This window comes from Mesoplodon bidens (genome assembly GCF_964165515.1).
Source record: "Mesoplodon bidens genome assembly, chromosome: 19".
Classification (NCBI taxonomy): Eukaryota; Metazoa; Chordata; class Mammalia; order Artiodactyla; family Ziphiidae; genus Mesoplodon; species Mesoplodon bidens.
Window position 1 is genome coordinate 39447458 of NC_138179.1, and position 27559 is coordinate 39475016.

The 27559-nt window shown below is 55.4% G+C and overlaps 1 protein-coding gene across 1 annotated transcript; it reads right to left on the bottom strand.

The window, feature by feature from the left end:
* Positions 1–2520: 2520 nt before the first annotated feature.
* Positions 2521–25425, bottom strand: FBF1 (Fas binding factor 1). Its single transcript, XM_081219296.1, is given in 30 exon segments — positions 2521–3670; positions 4265–4374; positions 4750–4867; positions 4981–5118; positions 5199–5375; positions 5823–6008; positions 6193–6315; positions 7654–7772; positions 7856–7995; positions 8077–8184; positions 8867–9073; positions 9200–9300; positions 9444–9599; positions 10420–10478; positions 10648–10736; positions 11076–11174; positions 12487–12921; positions 13191–13290; positions 14109–14242; positions 14366–14504; positions 14846–14965; positions 15524–15601; positions 16131–16272; positions 18142–18192; positions 19080–19140; positions 19782–19875; positions 21890–21931; positions 22713–22740; positions 25292–25309; positions 25311–25425. Coding segments are annotated over 30 exon segments (3477 nt in total). The 5' UTR covers positions 25332–25425; the 3' UTR covers positions 2521–3586.
* Between the last annotated feature and the right edge of the window lie 2134 nt (positions 25426–27559).

Here is a 27559-nt window from a genome sequence, read left to right on the forward strand (position 1 = left end):
TCCTAGACCCCGTGAAGTGGTCCCTCCAGGAAGCCTTCCCTGATGTCTCAACCAGGGCTGCTGACCCATTCAGTTGCTCTGGTACTAGCAGAAGCTTGAGCCTCACATTCACACTGAAATGGCATGAGGGGTCTCTTAATCCAGCAGGAAGTGGCCACACCTTGAATTTGGTTTTCATAAACAGCAGCCAAACAGCTAAACTCACTGTCACTCCCAATTTACCCATCAATACACAGCTACTATATGTTAAGGCCCGTAAGACCCAGTCCTGCCCTTAAGGAGTCATTGCTTATTTTTATTATTTTGTATATTTTCATTTTTATTCAGATGTTACTTATTTTATTTTTTTGGCCACGCCGCGTGGCATGTGGGATCTTAGTTCCCCGACCAGGGATCTAACTCACACCCCCTGCAGTGGAAGCGCGGAGTCTTAACCACCGGACCGCCAGGGAAGTTCCTGGAGGCACTGCTTATTAATTTGTGAAATTCTGCTGATCGAAGAGCAGAGCTGAAGGTTGTGAGCAGACCAGGACTGTGCCTCAAGCCGGGAGGAGCACAGGGGTTCCTATATTCCTGATGTCCTGCGTGTGTTTAAATCTGGCCTCCTTTGCTATTTTATCTTCTCCTTTTGTTTCTGAATCCTCTTCTACATGCCTCTAAACCCACCCCCACTCCAGCCTGCCCCTCAAGAAATGAAGACTCATGGGACCTCCAGGGGCAGAGGCACAGGGTTTGCTAGTCAATCAGATGGCTGTTATTTCTCCATATTCCTTACTTTTGAAAAACATTCCTGTTCTCTTGCTGCCCTAGAACCCTCCAAGAATGGGGCTTGCTGGGATTTTAACTGTTTGAAAGGCCTAGCAGGGATTCCCACTGCTATCAACTTGAGGCAAATAATAAACATGAATAACTCTTGAAACTGGAAGTATTAGCCCAGCCAGTGTCTTTGATCATCATTACTTTCCACCAATATTTCTCTTTCTACAGGGAACATCTGGGTTATGACCTTGAGGAGTTGTTTATAATTTTGAAGGGAAAAAGAAAGATCAGCAGATACATAACACTCACTCCTGTGTGCAGCCGTCTCCCACCTGTGGCGTGGGGGAACGTTAATGAAAAGAGGGTGTGTAAGCCACCTGCCACACCTCAACGCCAGTGACAGGGATCCAGAGCAGTTACAGGCATTGGGTAACGTGGTAACTAAGTGCCCGTGGAACGTGTCTACTTGGCTGTTCCCATGGGCACCCAGTTGCCCAAGACAGCATCCTGGGGGTCCTCCTCGACACGTCTTCCTTCCTGACCCTGCCTGCATGTCAGGCACCAGGTCCCTCCGTGCCACGCCCAGTGCTGTGCTGTTCCGTCTCCCCTGTACCACGGCAGACAGCCTTCTGCCCGCTTCCCTGTCCCCACTCTTGCCCGCTCCGGTCGGTCTGTTCTCCACCCAAAGCCACAGTACTTTTTCTAAAACACAAAGATGGTTCCACCCTGTTTAAAACCCTTCAATGAATACCCATTGCCCTGAAGATAAAGATTCAAACTTTAACAAGGTATACAGAGCCTCGTCGACCTGCCCCCTAATTCTAAACTCATTCCTGTTGGGTCTCCCTGCACCCTCCCCCAACATGTGCCTGTCATCACCCACATGTTTGTCAGGTGATTGCTTCAATGCCAGCTGCTCCCAGGCTGTACCCAACCTTAGACCCACCTCTGGCCCTTCACACAGGTGGGAATTCATTAAATGTGTGTTGAGAGGATTGAATTCCAAGCTTCAACAAGGCTTCTAATGGGACACGAATGTGTCCCTCCTCTGTGTGGGCACCACCCCAAGCAGCAGCTTGGGGATCTTCTACTTCACAGAAGCACCGTGTGCAGCACGCTTTTCTAGAAGGAGCCAGCAGTGATGTGGCTGAGCGCCTGGGGCTTTGGTATCTGTCCAAGCAGAACTCAAATCCAGGTTCTGCTATTTGCTGCGTCACCTTTGGCAGATTATTTAACCTCTGAGTCTCAGTCCCTTCACCTGCGAAGTAGCGGTGATAATCACACCCTTCTCCCGCTTGCGGTCCAGCCAGGGGAGTATGGGGCTGGAGAGTCCCAGCCCTGGCCAGCTTTACAGCAAATAACAGCCCTACAGAGCAAACATTTCCAAGAAATAGGTTCAAACTGATGAGCCATGGCAAATTCTAAGAATCCAATCATTAACAATATTGCAATTTAGGGAATTCCCTGGCAATCCAGTGGTTAGGACTCTGCGCTTTCACTGCTGAGGGCCCGGGTTCAATCCCTGGTTGGGGAACTAAGATCCCACAATCCTCACGGCCAAAAAAAAAAAAAAAAAAAAAAAGAATATAGCAATTTAGTGGGTCCAAGAGGCTGTATATAAATGAGCTCCCTCTGCAAGCGGCTCTAAAAGAGCAGAGATGCACCTGTGCCCGCTCACACCCCACTCGGCACTGCCCTCTCCTCCACCACCTTCCTGCTCCCCAGACGGTCCCCTCTGATGGGAGGTGAGAGAAGCCACTCTAGAGGTTAATTGTGATTTTATTAGTTGAGTCCTTGGGTCTGCAGGAGACAACTACCAATCCTCCCACCCCTCTCCTGGCACCCCTCTGGCCGGCCTTGGCCCTCTGCCCACACGTGGAGAAGGGCGGAGCCCCCCCACCAGGGACAGCAGCCGGGGTGCGGCCCCTCGTGGTCCTCGGCGCTCTGTATCCTCCCAGGCAGGGGCTCTCGCTCTGTCATCTTCGTTCCCACTGGCCAGGGTTTTGTGGCAGGTGAACAGCACGGAGAAAAGCCTTCCGTCCCTCCCCACACCCCACTGCCCCCGCAGCCTCCTCTGCCTCTGGGGCATTAGAAGAAGCCGACGAGGCCAGCGTCTGTGCTAGTGAGTCCGCTGCCCCAGCAGCTGGGAACCAGGAGGGGGCTTTGTGCGCCAGCCTGGGAGCAGGAAGGGCTGGCTGAGTCCCAAGGGCAGGTCAGTCTGTGAGGTAAACGCCGCGGGGCACGGCGCCCTCCCTGCCCCTGCAGAACCTCCCACCCCCTCAGCCAGGAGGCTAGAAGGCTCTTGAAAATTTGCGGCCCGACTCTACGTCCCCATCAGGGAGGAGACCCGGCGCTCCCTCTGCTGGCCTCTCAGGCAGGGAGGGCAGCACACTCCTTGTGGCAAGGGAGTCGAGAAGACCCCCCGCCTCAGAAGAGGCCCAGGCGAAAAGATCCCCAGACCATCGATGGGCTGAGGGGCCGAGGGGCCCACAGAGCCCAGGCAGACGCTGGGCCCTGAGCCGGACGTCTGCGGGGCAGGAGCACCGACGCCGTCGCTGACGGTGCCGTGGGGCTGAGATGTCCTCAGGCTCGCGTCTCCCCAGAGGCTGCTGCCTCCTGGGGAGCCTGAGAGGCACGGGGGCGCCTGCCTGCCTCCGCGCGGGCCGGAGCGTCGGAAAGAACGCGCTGGCACCCTGTCCACAGGAAGAGCTGTAATCGGGCCCTGGGCGTTGCAGGGCTCTCCCCGGCGCCCCTGCTTGGCGCTGGCGGCCAGTGGGCAGTGGGACGGTTCTAGAGTCGGGCCTCTGCTGAGGGGGCAGTGGGGCCTTCAGGCTGAATGCGACGTCATGTTGTAGGAGGCTTTCTTCAGGGTCTCCAGGAAGAACTGTTCGTTCTCCAGGAAGTCACGGTCCTGAAAGGCAGAGCTGGGTGAGCAGCCACCCTCTGGTGCCCTCCTGCCCCCGCTTCTGTGCACAGGGACGCTGGGTTGCTGGACTGAGAGTGAGCTGGACCCTCGGTGCCAGCCGAGCAGCCCTTCCTCGGGGACCCTCTCGCTCACATCCTGGCCCAGCCTGGATCTGGGAGTCAGTAGGGGTGGGGCAGGGAACAAGCACATGCCCTGGAGTGAGACACCAGCTCTCACTGCCGGTGGGGCCACTTGTTCGCACGTGACTTCATCCCTCTAAGCCTGTCTGTAAACTGGAGAAAATAACATTACCTGCCTTGTAGGGCTGTGGGAGGGTACAAGCTTATCAGGCTCGGCACAGAGCCTGGCATGTAGGAAATGCTCCATCAGTGACAGGGCGAGCATCTCTGAGACGTGTCCTCTAAGCAGTCTGCGCTGCTGCTCTCCTGCAGGGGGTGGGTTCAGCCCTCCCCGGGGCCAGGCTGTGCTCCCTCCTGCCTCTGCCTGAGCTGCTTGTCCCCAATGTGAACACGAGGAGCCCTAAGTCCATGGGGAGTGGGTGGGCCTGGGCCGGGGCAGCATCTGCTCTGGGAAGCTCACCTGCTCAGCTGTGTGTTTCAGCAGCACCAGCTTGGCGTAGAGGTGCGAGGGGCCCAGGCTGGCTGGCAGCTGGCTGCACTGAGGAGCCGGGGGGACAGGAGCCACGATGGCTGTAAAGGCCGAGGAGGACGGAGTCAGGGACTGAAGCGCTCTAGAGCCCCTGAGCCACAACTACTGAGCCCGTGCGCCACAACTACCGAAGCCCGCGTGCCTAGAGCCCAATGCTCCGCAATAAGAGAAGCCACCGCAATGAGAAGCCCACGCACCATGACGAAGAGTAGCCCCCGCTCGCCGCAACTAGAGAAAGCCCGCGCCCAGCAACGAAGACCCAACGCAGCCAGAAATAAATAAACAAACGAAAAACCCAAGATGACTAAAACCCAGCTGCCCCCTAACCTGAGCACACAGGAGGCGTGGGCAGGATATTGCTGGCCTGGCCCAGTGGGCAAGCCGACCCAATGTCCCACCCTCCTGGAGCCGCTTACCACTCAGGCCAGAGGCTGCTGGGCCCTGGGCCCTGGAGAGCAGCCCCACGGGCCCGGAGGGCAGGTCCTGTCGGATACGATCCAGCTGCAGCCGTTGCTCGGCCAGACTCAGATGCTCCTGTCCCCGTCCCCCCAGAGAGGACATAGCTGTGAGGGCAGAGGGCTGGGGGCAGGGGTGGGGGTAGGGATGCCCTGGGAGGTGGGGGGCGCGGGAGGCAGGAAGAGCCTTGCCTGGTGCACGTGCCGCTCCTGCTGCCGCAGCCGCTCCTGCTGCCGCTGCACCAGCTGCAGCCGGGCCTGCTGCTCTGCCTGCACCTGCCGGGCCTCGCGCAGGGCCCGCTCCCCCTCCTCATACTTCTGCGAGGCCACCTGCGGGGAGGCCGCCTGGGTCAGCTGGGCTGGCTGAGGTGGGTGCACTGCCCACGCCCAGGGGCTGCGCCACTGGGCACCTGGCTCATGCTCTCCACCTCCTCAGCGCGCAGCCGGACGCGTTGGGCGGCGGCGCTGACCCTCTCCTTCTCCAGCCGCAGCTCCCGGCGCTCCTGTTCCAGAGCCTCCCTCTCGGCCGCCAGCTGGTCCTCTTTGGCCCGGAGCTCGCTTGCCCTGACCTTCAGCTCTGCCTGTTCCTGGAGATAGCAAAGCCTCTCTGCAGTCTCCTCCCCGGCGCTGAACTGGGCTCTGCTCAGGGTTCCGAGGACCCGCTGGCCGCCCTGCCTCATGGCTGTGGCTCGGCTCCGCCCTGACCCTGGGAGGAGGTGGTGGGAGACCTGGGGCCAAGCCCCGCTGCAGCCCCTCGCCCCTGTGCTCAGCTTCTCGGAATCCGATTTCTAGAATATCTAAGTCAAGGGAACGTGATGAGGAGTAAATGAGCAAATGTGTAGAAAGTACCTGCGATGATACGATAAAAGGAAGTAGTTATTACGATGACTGTTGTTTTAATTCCTATACTCCTGTTACCGCTGCGCTCTTTGCTAAACTGACGCGTCCTGACGGAGGAGCCGTGAGGCCCCGGGGTGGGGAGAGGGGCAGGGCTGCCTGGGCTTCCCGCTGTCCGGGGAGGCTCTGGGTCTTACCTTCGCCAGGCTGACGAGGGTGCCCTCCCGCTGGGTGTCCACCTGCAGCGCCCGCTCCACCGCACGCTCGGCCTGCTCCTTCCCCAGCTTCTGCTGTGCGCAGAACTCGGCCCACTCGGCCGCCAGGCGGCGCCGCTCCTCCCCACACTTGTGCATGACGGACTTCTGCTCCTCCAGCAGGGCGCTCTGGGGTGAGGGCGTGAGGGCACAGGTGAGCATCCCCGGCCGCAGGCGCTCTGGGGCGAGGGCGTGAGGGCACAGGTGAGCATCCCCGGGCGCAGGCGCTCTGGGGCGAGGGCGTGAGGGCACAGGTGAGCATCCCTGGGCGCAGCGGCAGGGACGGAGCTGAACGCGCTGTGGCCGGGCTCACCCTGGCCCTCTCCATCTCCTCCCGCTCCACGGCCATCTGCTGGGCCATGACCTTCCTCTGCTCCTCCAGAGCGCGCTGCGCAGACTCGGCCTTGGACTGCTCGGCGTTCACCCGCCAGCGTTCCTGCGGGCGGGGCAGGGTCAGGGCTGAGGGCTAGCGCCCCTGGATGCTCCGCCTGCCCCCAGTCAGGTCAGAACGTGCCCTGGGGAGCCGTGCAAGCCGCCCTCTTCTGGCTTCTCCCACAAACACATCCTTTCCTGAGCGGTGAGAACGGGAAGGAGCCTGAGGCCTGCCGGGGCCCAGCCACTGGGATTAACTGTGCTGAGGCTGATGGCTCGGGAACCGCTGCTGAGAGAGGCACCTTGTGGCTCCAAAGGGCCAAAGAACAGCAATATCCCTGCTCCCTGAATCGCCAACTACAGCACTGCCCACCTGTCTCTTGTCATCCAACAGGGAAAGAGCACCAGGGTGGGCATGACACCGTATGCCAGGGGACTCGGGGCACACACAAGCCTGGCCCGAGGCAGGCGCTGAATACAGCACCGAACGAAGGGCTGAATAAACATGGTTCACGATGTAAAAAATCTATGTCTACGTACTGATATGTCTACAGGATATATGTGATGTCATCAATGGCTATCTCTGGCTAGTGGGTAATTTTTATTTTCTTTATTGTTGCCTGTTATTTTAATTTTTTCAATGAGATGTATCACCTTATAACCTTGTACAGACAAGGAAAAGGTATTATTATTATTTCTGAATTCATCCAATATTTATTGGATCAGTTCCATCAGGGATTGCTTTTTTGTTTGGCATAAGGTAGGGGTCAATTTGAGTTTTTTCATAAGTACAGCCAATTGTTTTATTTTTTAATTTTAATTTTTTTTTTTGCCGTGCTGCCCAGCTTGTGGGATCTTAGTTTTCTGACCAGGGATCGAACCTGGGCCCCCTGCGATGAAAGCACGGAGTCCTAACCCCTGGACCGCCAGGGAAGTCCCCACAAGTACAGCCAACCGTTTAAGCACACTTATTAAAATATGGAACACCTCACGAATTTGCATCATCCTTGTGCAGGGCCATGCTAATCTTCTCTGTGTTGTGCCAGTTTTAGTATATGTGCTGCTGAAGTGAGCACGAAAAGCCATGATTTTCTAAAGAATGAAGCTCGCTCTTATACCTGGAAGACACGTAGGGAGTTTAAATACGTTATCTGTTACAGCTCAGAAGGCAAGAGCACTTCTCCGAAAGTCCCAGGCATCCCTGATGAGCAGGTAGGAGCTGGATGGGGTAGGCCGGGGCACTTCTGGAGGTGGGGAGGTGGGAGCCCCTGCAGAGGCAGGAAAGGGCAGGAGAGACATTCCAGAGGAGAGTCCCGAGGCCCAGGAGGCGAGGTCCGAGTACAGCCGCCATCCCCGGGGTGCGCGGGGGAGACAGGCCCTGCGGCAGGAGGACGCGCCCCACCTGCTCCAGCAGCCGGCTCTGCTCGCTCAGGCGCGCCTCCATCTTCCCGATGACCTCCTGGAGCCGGCTCCGCTCCTCCTCCATGTCCCGTTGCTGCCAGCTCAGCCTCTCCTGCAGCGCTGGGGGCGGCCACAGGGCACTCACTGCCCGCCCACCTTTCCACCACGGGGGACAGGAGAGAGGGACGTGTGGCCTGCGGTACCTCGGAGCTGCTCGTCTCGCTGCCGGATCCCCAGCTCCCACTCCTGGGCAGTGCTGAGGTGCGAGGCCTCCACGCGGGAGGACAGCTCGTGCAGGCTGCTGGAGAACTTCTCCATCTGCTCGATGATGCCATTCAGGGACCTGCGGGGGGCTCAGGTCACGGCGGCCTGTGGAGCCCAGCATTGCCGCGCCAGGTGGGCAGGGCCTGGGTGGTGCGCCTACCGCGTATGGGAGGTGGCGCTGGTGACGGCGTCGATCTCCCGGTCCTTCAGCAGCTTCAGCCGCTGCAGCTGCTCCTCGTGGTCCTTGCGCATCTCCAGGATGGAGGCCCTGGGGGACAGCGGGGAGGGCGGCTCTGCGTGGGAGGGGCCTGCCTCCGGGTGCTCCCTGCTCCGTGGGCCTCTCCTCCCCATCTCCGGGCACTGCCTCGCTTTCCCTGGCTCCTCTGCCTTATCTGTCTTGCTGCCTCAGTGCCACATCCACTCTCTGGGGGCAGATTCCTTGTTATTCAGCAAAGGACACTCGACAGGTGTGCCGACAACCCTTTCGTGTCTGGCCAACCTGAGCCGTGTGAAAAGGCCGGCTTGGCCCCCGGCGGCCAACTCCCTCGCGTGCTTTTTCTTAGTTTTGCTCTCATCTATAAGGTAACCAGATCAACACGCCAGGCACGACCTTTTCCAGGGCCAATCTAGTTACTAGACTCGAGAATTGGGGCCGGTGCGTGGGTTCACCAGTGCTGAGTTAGCCCTCGGGTTGCTTGCTGCTGCCAGGCCCTGCCCGAACAGCTAGTGACCTTGGGCCCTGCCGGTATGCCCTCCCCGCTCTGTAGGAGTGGTGGGTCCCCACCTGTAGGGAGATGGGGCACTGAGCTCGGCCTAGGTCCTTTCCCAGAAGGGAAGGGGTCGAGCCTCAGTTCAGAGGCTGCTGAGCCCATGGCTTGGGGTCTCACAGCAACTGGCTTCCCCTGGCCACCCTTGAAGGCAGCCCCCCTGCCCCCGGGCCTCCTCCTCACCGCTGCAGCTCCCGGAGCCGCTCCATCTCCTGGTCCTTCTCCTGCACGGTGGCTGCCAAGCGCCGCTGGTGCTGGGCTGTGAGCTCGGCGCGGGCCTGCTCAGCCTCCTGGCAGCGTGACAGGTACTGGGCACACAGCTCCTCGTTCTCTCTCCGCAGCCGCTCTTCCCGTTGCTGGTACGATGTTTCTAGCACCTTGACACGGCTCCTGCCAACAGCACACCCAGTCGTGGGGCTCAGGAGGTGCCGGCGGCCACCCGAAGGGCCTCTCAGAGCATGAGAGCTGGGGCCAGCCGTGAGCCACCGGAAGTCCGGGCCGGAGGAGCAGGGGTACCTGTGGGCGCTGTCGATGAGCTCCAGGTCTGCCTGGTGCCTCTGCTGCAAACTTGCCAGCAGCTGCTGGTGCTGTGTCCGCTCCAGCTCGAGTTTCCGCACCTGGGAGATGGCGGGAGGGACGGGGTGTGTGTGTTGGGTGGGGGCAGGGTCCCTCAGACCGCCTGGGGAAGCCGTCCGGCCCTCACGTGGCCCGCTCCCACTTCAGCCCTACCCCCGGAGCCGGCTGCCCCTCTGCCCCGCACCTGGGCCTCGAGCTCCGCCAGCCGGGCCTGACTCTGCAGGAGGTCGGCCTGGAGCTCGGCAGTGCCCCTCTGAAGCTGAGCCTGTGCCGCCAGGAGCTGCTGCTGGTATTCGGGGCCAGGCAGCAGGCTCCAGGCCAGGGACTCTGGGAGCAGGGACTGGAGGAGAAGGGAGGGATGTTCCCTGTTAGGTAGGGGACAGGGACTCAGCTGAGCTCACCTACCTCTGGCCCTCACTCATTGGACCTCCCTGGCCCTGTGTCTGATCTGTGGCTGTAGATGGGGACAAGGTCGTGACACTGAGAGGCCAAGGATGAGGCCCGGGAGAGTCAAATGGTCACTGTCCCTCCCCTCGCAGGTCTCGTTGGGGAAGATGAGTCTCCCTTCCGCCCTCAGAACAACATCCTCCCAGCAAGGGTTCCAGATCCCTGGATAAACAGCCGAGTCCCAGCAGAGCCTTAGCTACAACAAAAAGTTATGACCCTGGCCCTTTCTGTCAGGCCTGAAGTCCCAATGTAGACAGCTGTTCTGGTTCCTGCAGGCTGCCCACCACCCACCATCTCAAAGGCACTTCCGGGTTACCCGGGAGGTGCCCCCGTGGGGCTAGGCCTCCTCAGGCCCGGGGGTCACAGGCGCTGCTGCACCTGGGAAACAGAGGCAGTGCAGTGGGAGGATGGCAAGGATGGAGAAGGCTTTCTAGACAGAGCATCAGGACACCTGCAGCCCTGCTTTCTGATGAGAGCATTCCCAGCTGCCCCCACCTGGGTGCCACCTCACTTCCCTACTGGTGCTGGCAAATTCGCACCCAAACCTGCCTGGGAGTGGCACGGAAAGTGCTGGTGGGGAGCGCCGGGGCAGCTAGCTGAGAGCACGATGCATGCCTCCCAGCAGTTTGGCAGGTTTGGCAGGTGTTGCCTCTGAGCATATGAGAATTGTTCCATGGGCCCGAAACCTACACCTGTTGGTTCACCCTCCCTACCTGGACAGGCACAGAGAGCCCTGGGGGTTCCTGGGAGCTTGGGAAACCAACTGCAGGCTCTGAAAAATCAACAGCAAAGAAATGAGCAGGGGGTGCAGGGAGGCCCCGCGGGCTGGGTGTGTGCTCGGGAGAGCCCAGCTTCACTCGTCTGCCAGGGCCCCCCAAGGGAGCCCTCAGTGTCTCTCCTCTACCCAGAGTTACACCCCTCGAACAAAGCAGAACACAAACCAGTGCCGGAGCAATCTCCAGGGGCTGCTCCCCTCTTTGGGTCACCTGCATGGAGGGCCAAGGCAGCGGGGTTCCAAGTCACGGGGGACCTGAGGACACAGGAATGGGGGTGGCAAGCTGAAGAGCCTTCTGTGTAGGAGGCCGGGAGAAGGGGAGGGTTGGCCCAGCAGGAAAGGGAAATGTCAGGTTCAAGTCATCGACTGCAAAGGCCTGGAGGCTGGCAGTTTACTAAGAGTGAGGTCTCAGTTGGGAAAAGGGGACGGGGACCCAGCTTCGGGCCCCTTACTCCGTGGGCCTGCTACGTGGTCTGGGATAGCACACGCCACGCTGACCACGTGGAGCCCAGCACAGCCGTCTGCTGCTCTAGGGAAGGGGGCCCGGGCCGCCCCGCCGCACCTCCCCTACCCGCAGCCCCGCCATGAATGTACCCTGAGGCGGCAGGCTGGGCAGGCGGCCTCTGTGCTGCCGTGCCTGGGGTCCCCCCGGCGGCTGCTGGCTCGAGCCCTTGGGTGCCGGCAGCAGGCTGGCTGAGGAAGTAAATGTTAAAGCGAAGGAGGCAGAAGGTCCGGGTTAGACTGGACCAAGACGGGCTGGGACAAAGCCCACGAGTGAAGCTGTGTGGCCGCCCCTCTTCCCGCCTCCCCTCAGCCTCCCTCCTGTTCCTACCCTCCCGTCTTGGTAATTCTCCTGCGAAGTCTGAGCGCCTGGCCTTCCGTACCCCGTCCTGGCCTCAGTGCTCACTGGGACCACCTGAAGATGTCCCAGGAGAGACCATGGGCCTGTTACGGGCAGCACGGCCGTGCGCCAGTCCACGCAGCTCGCTCAGCTTCGGCGGAGGGCCTGCCCACCCTCCCGCCGGCTCCAGCACCCTTTGGGCTCCTCGCTTCTGCTGTCGCTCCCCCTTGCTTCTCAGCTCTCGGGGTCACCTCGGTTTCAGGTCCAGGTCCAAACCGCCCTCCTCATTCACCACAACCCCAGGGCTGGGTGACACCCCTGGCCTGTCACACAAGCGCCCCCCTCGTCTCCCCTTCGCTCCAGCTGCAGAGCATCCTGCTGCTTCCTTTGGACAGTCCCGGCCTCGCCAGCCCCCTCAGGGCTGCCCACTGTCCCCCCCACATTCTGCGGCCTCGCCTAGGAGCCGCCTCACAGCCACGGTCTTCTCGAACACTCCCCAAGAGCACGAGTGGGTCCCATCCCGCGCACGCATTGCCTGCTTTAGCTTGGTCGGCAGGGCAGTTGGACACCGGGTGTCCCGCCAGCCCGAGGGCGCTGTGGACAGAGCCCCTGCTCAGAGGCACCAGGATGGCTGTGTGTTTGCCATAAGGGTGACCTCGGTCTCCTGCCCGATCAGGTCAGCACCTGTCCCCACAGCAGTCAGGGAGTGAGCGTCAGCAGCCCCCCAGCGCCCTCGTGTTTTCATCTGAGCAAAGGCAGGGAGCTAGACACCCTCCCCAGCACCTAAAGAAGGGGAGAAGCACGGCTAAGAGGCGGTGCTTTGCTCTGAGGCACACTGTTGGCACTCCCGACTGAGGCACCGAGGCAGCAAGGTCCTCCTTCCACTACAGACAGCAGCCCTGGGACTTCGTTGGTGGCACAGTGGCTAAGGCTCCGCGCTCCCAATGCAGGGGGACTGGGTTTGATTGCTGGTCAGAGAACTAGATCCGACTTGCCGCAACTAAGAGTTCGCGTGCTGCAACTAAAAAAGATCCCGCGTGCTTCAACGAAGATCCCATCCCGCACGGCAACAAAGATCCGCGTGCTGCAGCTAATACCCAGCACAGCCAAATAAATAAATATTAAAAAAAAGAAAAGAAAAGGGACAGCAGCCCAAGCCCCTACCTGTCGGAAGGCAGCGCCCCTACCGAGTGCTGGCCCTTACAGGCTGCGTCGTGCTCCTCTCTGGCCAGACCTTGGGACTTCTTCCGAGACAGGGCATGGCTCAGCCAGTCCTCCTCCTTCTTCTCAGACGCTCCTGGCTGGGAAGGCTGGCTGCCTTTGGCAGGAGAACCGGTACCCTCGGTTGGTGGCTTTGCCCCCAAGGAGGGCAGCCCAGCCGGGGCGGAGTGGTGGCTGGGAGCAGAATGCTGGCTGGCGGGAGGGGGTCCCCTCCGAGCCTCCCTGGTCGGGGAGGAAGGGAGCAGGTCCAAGCCTTCGTCCTTGAGGCCCAGCCAGTCAGCGCCTCCCCTCCTGGGCTGGGTAGGGCTGGATGCTGCTGGGGTGCTCTGTCTGGAGCCTGGTTCTCCCTTGGGGTCTGTGCCGCCTTCAAAGAACCTACTTCAAGACAGAGAAGTGGGGGGTCTAAGGCAGGGCAAGCAGCCTGTCCCAAGAGCCCCCTGATGGGCCTTTCCCTCCACTGCTGGGGGTGACTATGGGGCCCGTGCTAAGAAGTCGTGATGCCCAGGGCCCTGCACAGCCAGAGCCGCGGCAAGCTGAGTGATGTCCGTAGAACACCACGAACACCCGTGAAAGACATCTTGGATTCCGCCCATTTTCCCAGCCGGCAACCTGCCTCCAAGGCCAAGCTCCTTGCAGGCCCCACTTACCTGACGGACTGCCGGCGGGACTGCCGGCCCTCGGAGGAGCCCACGGTGGGCTGATAGGCCCCAAAGGTGAAGTCCTCGTCCCCACCGGTGTCTTCTTTGTCTGTGAATGAAGGAACCTGTGATCTAGAGCAGGGGGACTCAAACTCTTCTTCTGTAGCTGCAGAATTCTTTGTTTAAGAAAAGCTGAACCGGGCTTCCCTGATGGCACAGTGGTTGAGAGTCCGCCTGCCGATGCAGGGGACACGGGTTCGTGCCCCGGTCCGGGAACATCCCACATGCTGCGGAGCGGCTGGGCCCGTGAGCCATGGCCGCTGAGCCTGCGCGTCCGGAGCCTGTGCTCCGCAACGGGAGAGGCCACAACAGTGAGAGGCCCGTGTATAGCAAAAAAAAAGAAAAGCTAAACTGGCAGCTTGATGGGTAAGACGAGTGGTAGGGAAGCTGCTGTGGAGAAAGCAGAGTGAGGGGCTGGGCGTCTGCCAACACCTCAGGCTCCAGCCTACAAAACATCACCCAGGAGCTGTTAAAAGTGTACCAGCAGGCCCCTGACCCAGACCCCCTGCAGGTGAGGCCTGGTGAGCTGTGTGTGTCACGAAGGTGATACTCAACAGATGGCCCGTGGGCCGATGCTCTGAACGGAGGAACACTGGTCCAGGGCAGTGTTTTTCAAATTGTGAGCTGCTGCCCATTAGCAGGTGGAACTACTCATTTAATGAGTTGCAACCAATGTATTTATTAGTCAAAGAGCACATAAATAAGTATTCAATGTGGTGATTATTATTTCCTGACATTTTTGGTCTCAGTTATAAACGTGAATAATTAAATGTGTGTCATGATGTAAAGCTTATTTATTACGGCTCGTGGTAAAATCCTGTTCTGGGCGTCTACTCCCCACCGCCCCTGCCCCACAAGCTTCCTCACCCTGTGGCCGCTGATACTTCTTGTCCAGCTTGAATTCCCTGTGCTCCCTGATGCCTGGACGGGCCAGGAGTTTGGCGGCAGTGCCCCGACCCAGCAGCTCATCCAGCTTGAAGCGGGCAGGGAGGGGCCCTTCCCTGCAGGATGGGACATAGGGCAGGTACGTGTGAACACGAGGGGCTCCTGGGGGGCCCACCCTGTACCCTCCCTCTCGCTTTTCCCTGGCCAGGTAGGGACTCTCCGCTCACAGGGACCCTTACTGGTCTCCCGTGTGCCTCCTCTCTGGTTTGGGGCTGTCTCCAAACCCCAGGGTGGCCATGATGTCGTCCCCATCGTCAAAGAGCAACTCCTGTTTCTTGCGGACCGGAGTGCTCTCAGGAGTTAGAGCGACAGAGGGCGCTAAGGGACAGAACACAAGGCACAATGCCCACAGCCTCTGGCCTGCAACGGTGATGTTTGAATGGGTCGAGGGGGGCGTTTCCCTGCAACCCTGGCCTTTGGGTGGAAGAGTGGGCATGGCAGTGTCTGGGCTGCCCACAGCACCCAGCTTCCCCGGCCCCACTCCCACAGCCCCACCCCCAGGCTCACGCATCCCCCGCTCCCAGTTCCCAGAGACTGATAACCTCTTGGTCCAGGATCTGAGACCTGTGGTCCCTGCCTGGTGGGGTGTCTGGCTCTGCACCGTAAAGTTCAGTTAGCCATCTGCACCTGCCTCGGGATGGGTAACACGCCCACCCCACCTTGATCTCTGGCTGGGGCTGGGCTCTTTACGGAAGCTGTTTTACTCTCCGTCCCCGGCAGCTTCTTGGCGATTCCTTCCTCATCGTCAGAGAGAAGTCCTGCCAACGGGTCTTCCAAGTCTCACGGCCAGAAGGGGAAGCAAAGGGAAGACTGCACACTTCGTTCAGGAAAACAAGCACTGTGCTGTGCTAGGGGAGTTACCGCTCTACTGGAGATTTCTAGCCACTCTGATGCCTATACAAGCCGCTCGGCATCTGGGGGCCTGGGTTAGCGGGGCTCGGACACAGACCGGGCTGGGCCAAGGGGAGAGGAAGCAGGGAGAGTGGCCCGGGCTTCAGGGCCTGCACTGAGGCAGGAGAAGAGAAGTAAAACATCCACGCATTCATGAAGGAAAAGGAACTTTTCCCCACACTTTAGAAAGTCTTCAGTTTGACACCTGGCTTCAAAGTCCTTGCAAATAAGTGCTCCAGACATGCCAGCCAGTAGAACATAATGAGCCCCTCCCTGAACTCAAGAGGAACAAACCCAGCGGCACGAGCTCTCTGCTCATCTGACATACGCAGTGGCCTGGCCTCGAGCAAGCATGTAAGCATCGCCCAGCCTACTGCACTCTCAAAACTGAAGCACCCCAGTTTTGTGACCCCACACCCCAGGTGTGACTGCAGGGCCTGTGGTACCTTCGAAGGAGAACTTCCTGTACTGATGCCCAAGGCTGGTGGGAGAGGGAGATAGCTTCTTGGTGGGAAGGGCATCTCCTGCAGGGAGCAAAGAGAAGGCAAGGTCACAGGTCTGGATCTCTCCTGGCCTATATTCTGCCAGACCAAGACTGGGACCACTTGGCTGGCGTGCACTTCTACCTGGAGGCTGAGGGCTTGTGGCCGTGGACACAGCCATGGGATGGGTCTACACCTCTCCGGTTCTCAAACAGGCTTCTGGCCAGGAAATGTGGTCTGGAAGCTACCTCTGGCCCCCTATTCACAAGTTGCTCCAACAGGGACATAGGTTTGGGAGATGCACAGGCTACCATAAAATTCTCCAGTTTAACTCAAATGGCTTCTCCAGGAGTTGCCATGTTGGACTTAGAGGGACTGGAAGAGCCCTAGGAAGGAGGAAAGCTCAACCTGTCTCCCTCCCCCACTATAAATACTCTAACGCACACGCACACAATGAGCTCCTGGCCTCTCCATCCCAGGCAGAGAAAACCCACAGCGCTGAGAGCTACCCTCTAAGCATCTCCCACATCCCCAAAATGTCCCTTGATTCGAGGACCTATCTCTCACTCACGTTTCTCACTGGCTGTTAACACACCAGCAGGTTTAAGAGGACTAGGCTGCTCTTCTTTCCCAGAATCCTTTGCAGACCTTTTGCTTGAGGCTAGATAAGACTTCTTCAGACCCAAGAGATCAGCATCCATTTCATCCAGATCCTGGAAAAGCAGGAAGGAGGGAGGAATCCCCACAGGTGCTCAGCCAGTGGGTGCTAAACACCCTCAGGCTCTGAGTAGCCTGGTGAAGATGTTGCCTCCAACTTCCATATGGAACAAATGGGGACTTGGGGTGGGGGACTGACCCCAACAGGGTCACAGAACAAGGATAGAGGCAGGGCCAAAGCCCAAAGACTCAACATAGTTGATCTCAGATAAGCTGAAAGGTCTCAGGTTGGTACTCCTATCAGCCCCACCAGCAGCTCCTGCCTTGATGCTAGAATGAGAGGGTGCCTAAAACCTGCTTTCAGCAGCTTCTCACAAAGGCTTAGCAAATGTCAAAGCTATCTGCAGTAGAAACGAAACAGCAGGATCCTGGGGTTTAAGACTCCCCAAGAGACTACTACTGGGCAGTGAGAAGGGACCTGGGGCAAGAAGATAACCCTCTGTCCAAAGTCAAGAAAAATTTGATCTCAGGAATTCCCTGGTGGTCCAGTGGTTAGGACTCCGCGCTTCCACTGCAGGGGTCCCAGGTTCAATCGCTCCCTGGTCAGAGAACCAAGATAACACAAGCCGAGCAGCTCAGCCGGAAAAAAAAAAAAAAAAGGCACGAAGAAGCCTGCAAAATACAAAGCCTTAAAAAAATTTTTTTTTTGATCTGGATTCCTTAGCCTGCCTGGGTCAGGGGAAGCAAACTGACAACAGAGGCAGAGGTATGATAAGAATGCTATTCTGGGTCAATGAATGGTCTACAGTAAGGGCATTAAAAACCACCATAAGCAAGCTGGGAGAGGAAGACGGTCAGGGACTCCCTGGTCGCCACAAGCCCTTGGTACAGACTGGGAGCATGACAATTTTGATAAGTGCGGTTGGCGTTCCGAGGGTGGCTGGCAGAAATGTGAGGAAACAAAAGAATGAGAAAACTATTCAGAAAAAAGGTAAGTTGGCAAAGATAATGGAACCAAAGGTAAGCAGAGTGGGTGGAGGGTTCAGCTCGTGCTTCTGGAATGAGAGACTCAGAGCCACCACTATGGACTAGTCAGAGGACTTGAGGGTCACGCCCAGGGGGCCCAGCTGCCTGGTCTTGGGGAGGAGCAATTTCAAATTGAGGTTAAAGAAGCTGATTCTGGAGCCAAGAAGGAAACAGACCCCAACCCTTCAGGGCCCCACAGGGCTGAAAGCAAGTGCTCAGCCCTGGCCTGTGGCAGCATGGGTTAACCAGAAGGGACGTGAAGCAGAGGTCAGGCGGGAGGATGCTGCTGGACAGAAGGGGAGGGAGAAAACAGGACCACTCAACGTTTTAGACCCCAGCCAGGCCACCCGAGCCCCATGAGATGGTGCTTATGTTCAGAATTTATGTCTTAAAATTCCATTGCAAAGATCAGCTTGGGGCTTGATCTCATGAGAGGACAGCTGTACTAAAGGGGACTTGGCAGGGGATGTGAAAAGAAATCTGGAGAAAGATTAAGAACAAGATTTAGGGGGGAATTCCCTGGCGGCCCAGTGGTTAGGATTCTGGGCTTTCACTGCCATGGCCCGGGTTCAATCCCTGGTGAGGGCAGCGTGGCCAAAAAAATAAAGAACAAGATTTAGGGGAAACAGTCTCCCCTTTCCTCATGGGGGGAGACAGCCCCATTTCACCAGAGGCCTGTGACGTGACTGTGTCTCTGGGTGGGTGAATTTCCGTAACTGATTTATACCCAGAGGGGCAGGGAGGGCAAGAGCTCATGGATGAATGCCATTCTTGCAGGAGGTAGGGCTCAGAAACACAAATTGTGAAAGAAGAAATGAGAGGGAGAATGAAGGCTTGGCACAAAATAGTATCCCAGCCCGTGTCCCTGGCTCCCTGAATTGTGCAAGCTGTTTCCTTACCTTCATGGCCTGGAGCAGAGGCTGCGGGTCTGCCTCGGAGATGTCTGAAACCTACAAGATGGGAGGTAACGGGGCGTGTTAGTCAAGGCCCAACAAAGCTCAGGGCCCTTGTGGCCTTGCTTCTGTTAGGGCAGGAGCAGAGGTGGGTCAGGAGGCATAAATTGGAGGGTCCTGCCCTCACTTGGGGCTCAGGTATTGTATGAAGTCAAGCCTGCCCAGTTGTGGACACCCAGAAAGCGCTGCCACTTTCTGGTCCTCCCAGCAGTAAGTGCACAGCCATCATAGGACTCAAATTAGGCTACTTTCCATCCACGTGATTGGACAGCGTGGAGTTTATTATGGGAAGCACAGTCAGAAGTGGCAACATCGAGCCTAAAGCAGTTGCTCGGAGCTCTACTGTCTAGCTCATCTCACTGGTAGAAAGGAAAAGGATGCTGCTTTGGGTCCACTCAGCAGCCATTCATTCATTCATTCATTTATGGCTGTGTTGGGTCTTCACTGCTGTGCGCAGGCTTTCTCTAGTTGTGGCGAGCGGGGGCTACTCTTCGTTGCAGTACGCGGTCTTCTCATTGCGGTGGCTTCTCTTGTTGCAGAGCATGGGCTCTAGGCACGCGGGCTTCAGTAGCTGTGGCCCATGGGCTCAGTAGTTGTGGCTCGCAGGCTGTAGAGCACAGGCTCAGTAGTTGTGGCTCGCGGGGCTTAGGTGCTCCGCGGCATGTGGGATCTTCCTGGACCAGGGCTCGAACTCGTGTCCCCTGCATTGGCAGGTGGATTCTTAACCAGTGAGCGACCAGGGAAGCCCCAGAAGCCCTTTTAAGAACAAAGTGGCTTGGCAGGGACTTCTAAACCTCTGTGGGCAGCCCCTAGGCACGACACTCATTTCACTGTCTCTGGGGATAAGTAGGGTCGGTGAGGAGCAGGGAATGGGCCAGGCTCACCTCAGCATCAGCTCCTGCCAGGCCTGCCCTGGTGCTGAAGGCATCATCTTCCAAGAGGGACCTGCAAAGGGGCAGAGTCAGCACCCACCCACGAATGGTCCCCAGGGCACTGGATGATTCTAAGGAAGGAGAAGTGCCTTAAAGAGTCCAAGTGAACCTGGATAGACTCTTCTCTGGAAGAACAGAGTTGCTGAAAGGAATTTCACAGGTCACCTAATGCAGTGATTTTGTAAACTTTTTTAAAGCAGTAGAGCCCCTTTAAAAACAACAGGTAAGAGAGAAAAACAGAACTGCTTGGGCTAAAATGAAGGTGGAGGGCAGAGAGCTCACAAAGTGTCTCCCTATCTCGCAACTCTCAGGAGAAGCTCAGGAGGACAAACACAATCCGGGAGGCACCTATCTAGGCCTATCCTCTTATTCTGAGGGTAAGAAAATTGAGGCTCAGAGAGGTTCAGGAATTGCCCAAGGTCACACAGTAAATAACCGATGTAGGACTAGAAGCCAGAACCTCCCACCTCCAGTTCAGTTCTCTTCGCACTCCTCCAGGCTCCTTCACTGCCCAGGAGCTGACAGGAGGACCAGGAGGTGGTGACACTACAAGCAGGGACCACAGTGAGTGGAAAGTGGCGGGTGGGTGGGGGAGGGGCAGGAGCATTGGGCCTGAAAGGGGCTTGGATGCCCAGGCCAGCCCCCTGTGCTCACTTTGTTCTAGCCCTTGAGGGAGGGAGCGCCTGAGCTGCACCTCTGGCGTCTTTGGCACGTGAAGCTAGTTTAACAGGCTTCTCAGGCGGTGTCGCTGGCAAAAAAGAAAACAAAAGATGTGATTCAGTCACAGAGAACTGGAGTCAAGGGGAAAGGGATGGCAAGTTCCCCACCAAGCTGTCTCCCACACCTTCCTACTGAAAGAGGGGCCTTTTTGGAGGAAGGAAACTGGCCCTGTAGGCAGGTCCCTTAAAAACCTGAATGGGGGCGGGAACGGTACATTTCCAAGCAGGAAGTCAACCCAACTGGTGCCAAATGAAGAGGCCATGGAAATGCAGGAACAACAAGGCACTGCCATCATCCAGGGGCTTGTGCTTTGTGGGTTCTTGTGGGCCAGGTGGGGGGAACCTCGGCCTTGTTGTCCCTGGTGAGCTTTGCATGACCCCGAAGCCCTGCTTCTCAGTGCAGCAGACACAGACACAGAGGGTAAGGGACTAATGTCCAGAATATAGGAGGAACTCGCACAACTCAACAATAAAAAGATAAATAACCCAATTTAAAAACTGGGCAGGGCTTCCCTGGTAGCGCAGTGGTTAAGAATCCGCCTGCCAATGCAGAGGACATGGGTTCGAGCCCTGGTCCAGGAAGATCCCACATGCTGTGGAGCAACTAAGCCCGCGTGCCACAACTACTGAAGCCTGCGTGCCTAGAGCCCATGCTCCACAAGAAAGAGAAGCCACCACAATGAGAAGCCCGCGCACTGCAATGAAGAGTAGCCCCCGCTCACCGCAACCAGAGAAAAGCCTGCGCGCAGCAACGAAGACCCAACGCAGCCAAAAATAAATAAAATAAATTTATAAAAATTAAAAAAAAAGAAAACTGGGCAAAGATCTGAACAGACCTTTCTCCAAAGATATAAATGGCCAGGAAACACATGAAAACATGTTCAGCATCAGTCATTAGGGAAATGCCCATGGAAATCACGAGATGCAACTTTTCACCCACTAAGATGGCTATAATCAAAATGAAAATAACAAGTATTGGCAAGGATGTGGAGAAACTGGAATCCTCTTACACTGCTGGTGGGAATGTAAAATGATACAGTTGCTGTGGAAAATAGTTTGGCAGGTCCTCAAAAAGTTAATCATAGAGTTACCATATACCCCAGTAATTCAACTCCTAAATTTACACCCAAAAGAACTGAACACATATGCTCACACAAAAACTTGTACATGGAGGTTCATAACAGCATTATTCATAATAGCCTAGCCAAAATGTGGAAGCCACCCAAATGTCTATCAACTGATGAATGACCAAACAGAACAAGGTATATCATACAATGGAATATTATTGTCCAGCCGTGGAAAGGAATGAAGAAAGGAATGCTACAATGTGGACAGACCTCGAAAACATGATGGAAAGTGAAAGAAGCCAAATGCAAAAGCCTCATACTGTATGATTCCATTTTATGTAAAATGTCCAGACTAGGCAAATCCATAAAGAAAGTTAAATAAGTGGTTGCCTAGGGGTGGGGGAGGGGAGAATGAGGAGTGACACTAATGGTATGGAGTTTCTTCGTGGGGTGATGAAAAAGTTCTGGAATTCGACTGTGGTGATGGTTGCACAACTCTGTGAATATACTAAATGTCACTGAATTGTATACTTTAAAAGAGTGAACTTTGGACTTCCCTGGTGGCGCAGTGGTTAAGAATCCGCCTGCCAATGCAGGGGACGAGGGTTCGAGCCCTGCTCCGGGAAGATCCCACATGCCGCGGAGCAACAAAGCCTGTGCACCACAACGACTGAGCCTGCGCTCTAGAGCCCGTGAGCCACAACTACTGAGCCCATGTACCACAACTACTGAAGCCCGTACACCTAGAGCCCGTGCTCCGTTAGCAAAGACAAGCTACCGCAATGAGAAGCATGTGCACTGCAACGAAGAGTAGTCCCCGCTTGCCTCAACTAGAGAAAGCCCGCGCACAGCAACGAAGACCCAACGCAGCCAAAAGTAAATAAATTAAAAAAAAGTGAACTTTATGTGGATTTTATCTCAATTAAAAAAAAAAGAGCAAGCCTAAATCAGGGGATTCCGGCAAAGGGGCACTTACTCTCATCTCCCAGGAGGTCACCAAGGACATCATCGATGGAACCTGGAACAGAAAAGGGGCCACTGTGACTTCAGGAGGAAAGAATGGTCCTTAGGGCCTCACGTCTTGAGACCTCATCCGGGACCTCAGAGGCTGGAACTTAGGCTTGGCTCTCTCTTCACTGGCCATGAGATGTTTTCTAACTCCTGGCAACAAGTCACAATGCTTTGTTGAAAGAGCCCCGGGTGGAAATTGAAAATAACTTGCTCAAAGGATGATGGTGAAGATTTTTCAGTAGAACCTACATTCTACCTGACACACTGGCCAACAAGCCCTAGGCTATTATGCCTATAATAGCCTATTCTTTAGGCTATTATGAATTGTAGGTTCTTCCAGACTCTGAACAAAGCCCAGATGCTTCTTTGGGAAAAGTGTTCAGGATTTCTAGGCACATATACAAGCTTCTTTCATACCAACAGTCTCCTTGTCCCCTTCCAGCTGAGCGCCCGCCCCTGCCAAGCTGGTTTGAGTACTGAATTAGTTCTCAGATCAAGCTTAAGTGCCTTTACCACCCTTAACCCCAACGGTATACTTCTAGATACAAATACTTCAACAAGAAGGATTTTTTTCCCCAAATTCCATCTGTTGTTTATTTCTGAATTACTCCAAGGGCCAATGAGGCAGCATAAGGAATTACCTAGGAAAACCAAAGCTGCCTATGGGATTATGGGGAAATCAGCAAGACTCACACTGAGAACATTCAGACAGACATGTCTGTGTTATGTGTGGACCCAAAGTGGGGGAATTATTTTTGGCCTAAGGGTGGTGTTCCACCTCCACTCACCTTTCAATCCCTTCTTGGTTTTTGGTGCCTAAAATGGGAAAAACAAATCACATTAACAAGATGAGACAGTGAACGTGTACTAAAACCAACAATGCAGAATGAACTGTTTTGCCTCTTGCCAAGTCACCAGAGGAAAAGGAGCACCAATGGCATTTATAGACAGAGGCCCTTTATGGTTTTCTGAGTTTCTGAGAACAGACTCATTCAGAGCATGAAAAGGGCTCCCACTAACTAGCAGGGGACACCACTGTGGGTGCCATCCGTTGGGCAGAAGTCTCTCCTTTTCCCTCAGATTTCCAGACACCACACGCAAACCCTCCCAGCCAGCCAGGATGTAAAGTTTTCCTCTATTACATGTCCCTGACTCTTCAGGATCAGTGACAGACATGTAAGGATGCTTTCAGATGAACATTCAGAGGCTCAAAAGAGATGCTTGCTTACTGTTTATTAAGAAGTTTTTTTTTTTTTTTCCGGCCGTGCCACATGATATGCAGGATCTTAGTTCCCTGGACCAGGGATCAAACCCGCGCCCCCTGAATTGGAAGCGTGGAGTCTTAACCACTGGACCGCCAGGGAAGTCCCATTAATAAGTTTGATATCGGGTTTCCCTGGTGGCGCAGTGGTTGAGAGTCCACCTGCCGATGTAGGGGACACAGGTTCGTGCCCCAGTCCAGGAAGATCCCACATGCCGCGGAGCAGCTGGGCCCATGAGCCATGGCCACTGAGCCTGCGCGTCCAGAGCCTGTGCTCCGCAGTGGGAGAGGCCGCAACAGTGAGAGGCCCGCGTACCGCAGAAGAGAAGGAAAAGGAAAAAATAAAATAAGTTTGATATCAATGCTCCTAACCATCACTCTTCTTTGGGGCCACCCAGCCCCCAAAGTACTTCATGCAGTCAAGATCTTGGAGGGGGGAGTCGGGGTGAGGGCGGCTCCCATTTCCACACACCTACTCTGCATTCTGCCTACCATCTCAAGGCTCTGGGGGCCGCCTGCAGCTCCTTCAAAGCGCTGTCCAGCTCATTTGAATTCTGCTCATCAGGCTCATCCTCCCTAATGAAGAAAATTGAAGTGGTTGCTTAAAAATGATTTGGCTTTAACAGTGGTTGAGTCCAAGGTTGATCAAGCCTTCTCTCACTTTACCCATTCAAGAGGTCAAAACATTTCCATCAATTAAAAATTCCTTGTAGGGCTTCCCTGGTGGCGCAGTAGTTAAGAATCCACCTGCCAATGCAGGGGACACGGGTTCGAGCCCTGGTCTGGGAAGATCCCACATGCCGTGGGGCAACTAAGCTTGTGAGCCACAACTACCGAGCCTGCACTCTAGAGCCTCCGAGCCACAACTACTGAGCCCACGCACCACAACTACTGAAGCCCATGCACCTAGAGCCCGTGCTCCACAACAAGAAAAGCCACTGCAATGAGAAGCCCGCGCACCGCAACGAAGAGTAGGACCCGCTCGCCCCAACTAGAGAAAGCCCACATGCAGCAACGAAGACCCAACGCAGCCAAAAATTCTAAAAATTCCTTTTTTTTTTTTTAGGGTGAGCAATTCAAATGAGAAGCGAAGTGTTCTGGGTAACTTTTCTTTCTTTTCTTTTCTTCTTTTCAATATTTATTTATTTACCTGGTTGCACCAGGTCTTAGTTGCAGCATGCGGGAACTCTTAGTTGCGGTATGTGGGATCTAGTTCCCTGACCAGGGATTGAACCCAGGCTTCCTGCATCGGAAGTGCGGAGCCTTAGCCTCTGGACCACCAGGGAAGTCCCCTGGGTAACTTTTCGAGGCCTGGAGATTATTCGAAAAAAGTGCACTGGTCCTCATCCCTTACTCTGAAAGAGAATGTGGAAAATAGCAGGTACCCATCTCAGAAAGGAGGTGGGTGCCTAGCACTAAGGCCAAAACACCTTCCCAGGTAACACCCATGACTACTTTCCTGGCAGCGTTCAGGGCAAAGAGCGGCTGCGAATGCTGGTTACTCCTTGATAGTATTTTCACTGTGGTGGAAAAATTTCCCTTCACACTAACTGTAAATCCGACTCCCTCCATTAATAGAGAACTGTTTTCCCCAGAATTATCATTCTCTCCCACCTCCTCCTCAACGTTGCCAAAACTGACCTTTGGCACAGCTTGGAAGAAAGGAGTGGGAGGTGGGCCTCTCTAGTTCTCTGGTGTCGGCCTGTCCTGTTATTAGAATGCAAAGTTTATGTGAGGTTACTGTATAGGGGCCACTCTGAATGGTTGTGTTTCTCTTTCTCTGTAATGCAATGTTCACGGCCTACAAGTCTCAACACGTTTTGTCTCGTATCACATCCAGGGGCGTCTGCCATCTCCTAGCGATCCTCTCCCAGTCTCCCAGACCGTGGGAATTTCTAAGGGAGTATTGCAAAGGCCTCAGGGCCACAAAGACCATCGCGTCATTGCATCTGCTCAGCCAACTTCGTGCCAGGCGTTTTAAGATCCCGAGGCCGCCCCTTAGTTAGGGCCCTCCCGGAATCACCCCCTCGGTCCCGAGACTCCGCGCCCCTCCATGCGCCACCCCCTCCGCGCGCCCAGCCCGTCTCGATCCCGAGCGCAACCTACGATCCTTCCAGCCCCTGAAATCCCCCCCGTTACGCGCCATTCCCCTTGGAGGTGCAGCCGCTTGAACGTGTCCCAGACATAGCCGCTGCTCCAGGCTCCACTCGAGCCCAGCTCAATCAGGCCTCCCGCTTCGGAGCCTCTAGAACACCAATCTCTCAGTCGCCCGGCCTCCGGAAGCAAGGCATGGCGCGAAGCATTCTGGGGTTGTAGTCCTAGGCCCGCTCACCTGCCCGAGCCAAGGGAACCTGGGGCACCGAGATGAACTACATTTCCCAGGGTGGCTCGCCGCGGCCGTTAGTTGGCGCCCGGCCTCTTGTTTGCGTCTTGGCACGTTGCTAGGAGCTGCCTGAACGCTCCTCTGTGAAGAGATCGCTACCGGGATCCAAGGCCGGTGAGCTTCTTCCTCCCGGTTTCCCTGGGGAACTGCCGGGGGCCTGGGCTCCACAACCGAACACTTCCAGGGACTTCCCTGGGGGTTCAGTGGTTAGGACTCTGCGCTTCCACTGCAGGGGGCATTGGTTCGATCCCTGTTCGGGGAACTAGGATCTCCCTTGCGCGCGGAAATCAATTTTTTCCAGCTCTCTTCTGAGGGCTGACTTGCGGAGAGGTGGAGGGCGTGAGAAATGTGTCAAGAGTGGAAGACGGACGTGGTGAAACTATAAATATGCATTTATTCCACACCCCAAAGCTTAGGAAAGTAGCTGTGACCTTCCTGTTCAATTATGAAAATCAAAGCTGGGAAGCCAGAATGAAACCCAACACCATCACCTAATAAAGACACTTTTTGTGTTGATTACAGATTTTATTAAGGGTTTTTCAGTTTTACAAAAGAAGGAGAGATTAGTGGTTTGGCTTATTCGGAGGCCCAGCAAAGCTGGTGGGTCACCACTGTCCAACCATGATTCTCACGCTTTGGACCCCCCGCGCCTCCTTGGTACTCCCACCCTCACTGACACGTCCTGCCAGGAATGGGTAACAATACATGCTAAATGCATCTCGTCAGGTAGGAACCAAACTCAAACCACAACAGTTAAAGGGGAAAAAGGTAGCAAAGTAATTACACATTCTAAAAGATACAAGCCATTTCCTTGAATCCACAGCAATTGGAAATAAAATGGTCTTTACAAAGTAGCAATCATCAATTGGAATATTATGCGTAAGATCACATATTTGTTACCTAATCTGTGAAACGTTGACAGTAATGTGGCAAAACAATTTATTTTGGTTCGGAATTCTTTTTATACATAAAAAAAATTTTTTTTTTTAGCTATTTTTGGCTGTGTTGGGTCTTCGTTGCTGTGCGCTGTCGTTCTCTAGTTGCAGCAAGCGGGGGCTACTCTTCGTTGCAGTGCATGGGCTTCTCATTGTGGTGGCTTCTAGTTGCGGAGCATGGGCTCTAGGCGTGCAGGCTTCAGTAGTTGTGGCTCGCAGGCTCTAGAGCGCAGGATCAGTAGTTGTGGCGCACGGGCTTAGTTGCTCTGCGGAATGTGGTGTCTTCCAGGACCAGGACTCGAACCCACGTCCCCTGCACTGGCAGGCGAATTCTTAACCACTGTGCCACCAGGGAAGTCCCTGGTTTGGAATTCTTAAAATCCCTCCCAATTTTCCGTGATCTTCCAGAGATAATCAGTGGCTCACTTAAATTTAAGGCAAAATCAAAATCAAACAAAAATCCCTTCGAATCTAGGAATTTGCAGGTCTGCAACAGCTAACATTCAGTAACTCTAAAATTTCCTTATGTTTCTAAGTTTACTATCATGGACCACAGAAATAGGTACTGAAAATTTTAGTTTGAACAACTATAAGCAAAACTCCACCAATATTTTAAAATGAAAATACATTTTCGTCATTTACAATGACTTGGTCTAATCCTCCAGGAATGGATCAGTAAATATTCAATTAGCTGAGATGATCTCTTTGTTATTCCATGAACATGATCAAAACCTTTATCTGAGGAGACTCAAAAAAACTCTTTGTCTCAAGCAGAATCATTCTCCTGGCACTGGTCCTCTCTCCAGGTGCAGCAGAGCTACTGCTTGAAGAAAAGCTATAATCCCTTCCACATGTATAAAAAGATTAGTGGGTGTTACAGGCCATCTGCATCTAATCCTCTCCCTTTCTACTAGGATGGATGGAAAAAACTCAGAAAGGGGTAGGAGGAACTTTGACCAACAGTCAATCGTCTAAGGAATTTTTGTTCCCCAGAGGACTCGAGGATGAAGAATCTGAATATATTTCCCCGATCACGCCTTGCACTGACGAGAATCC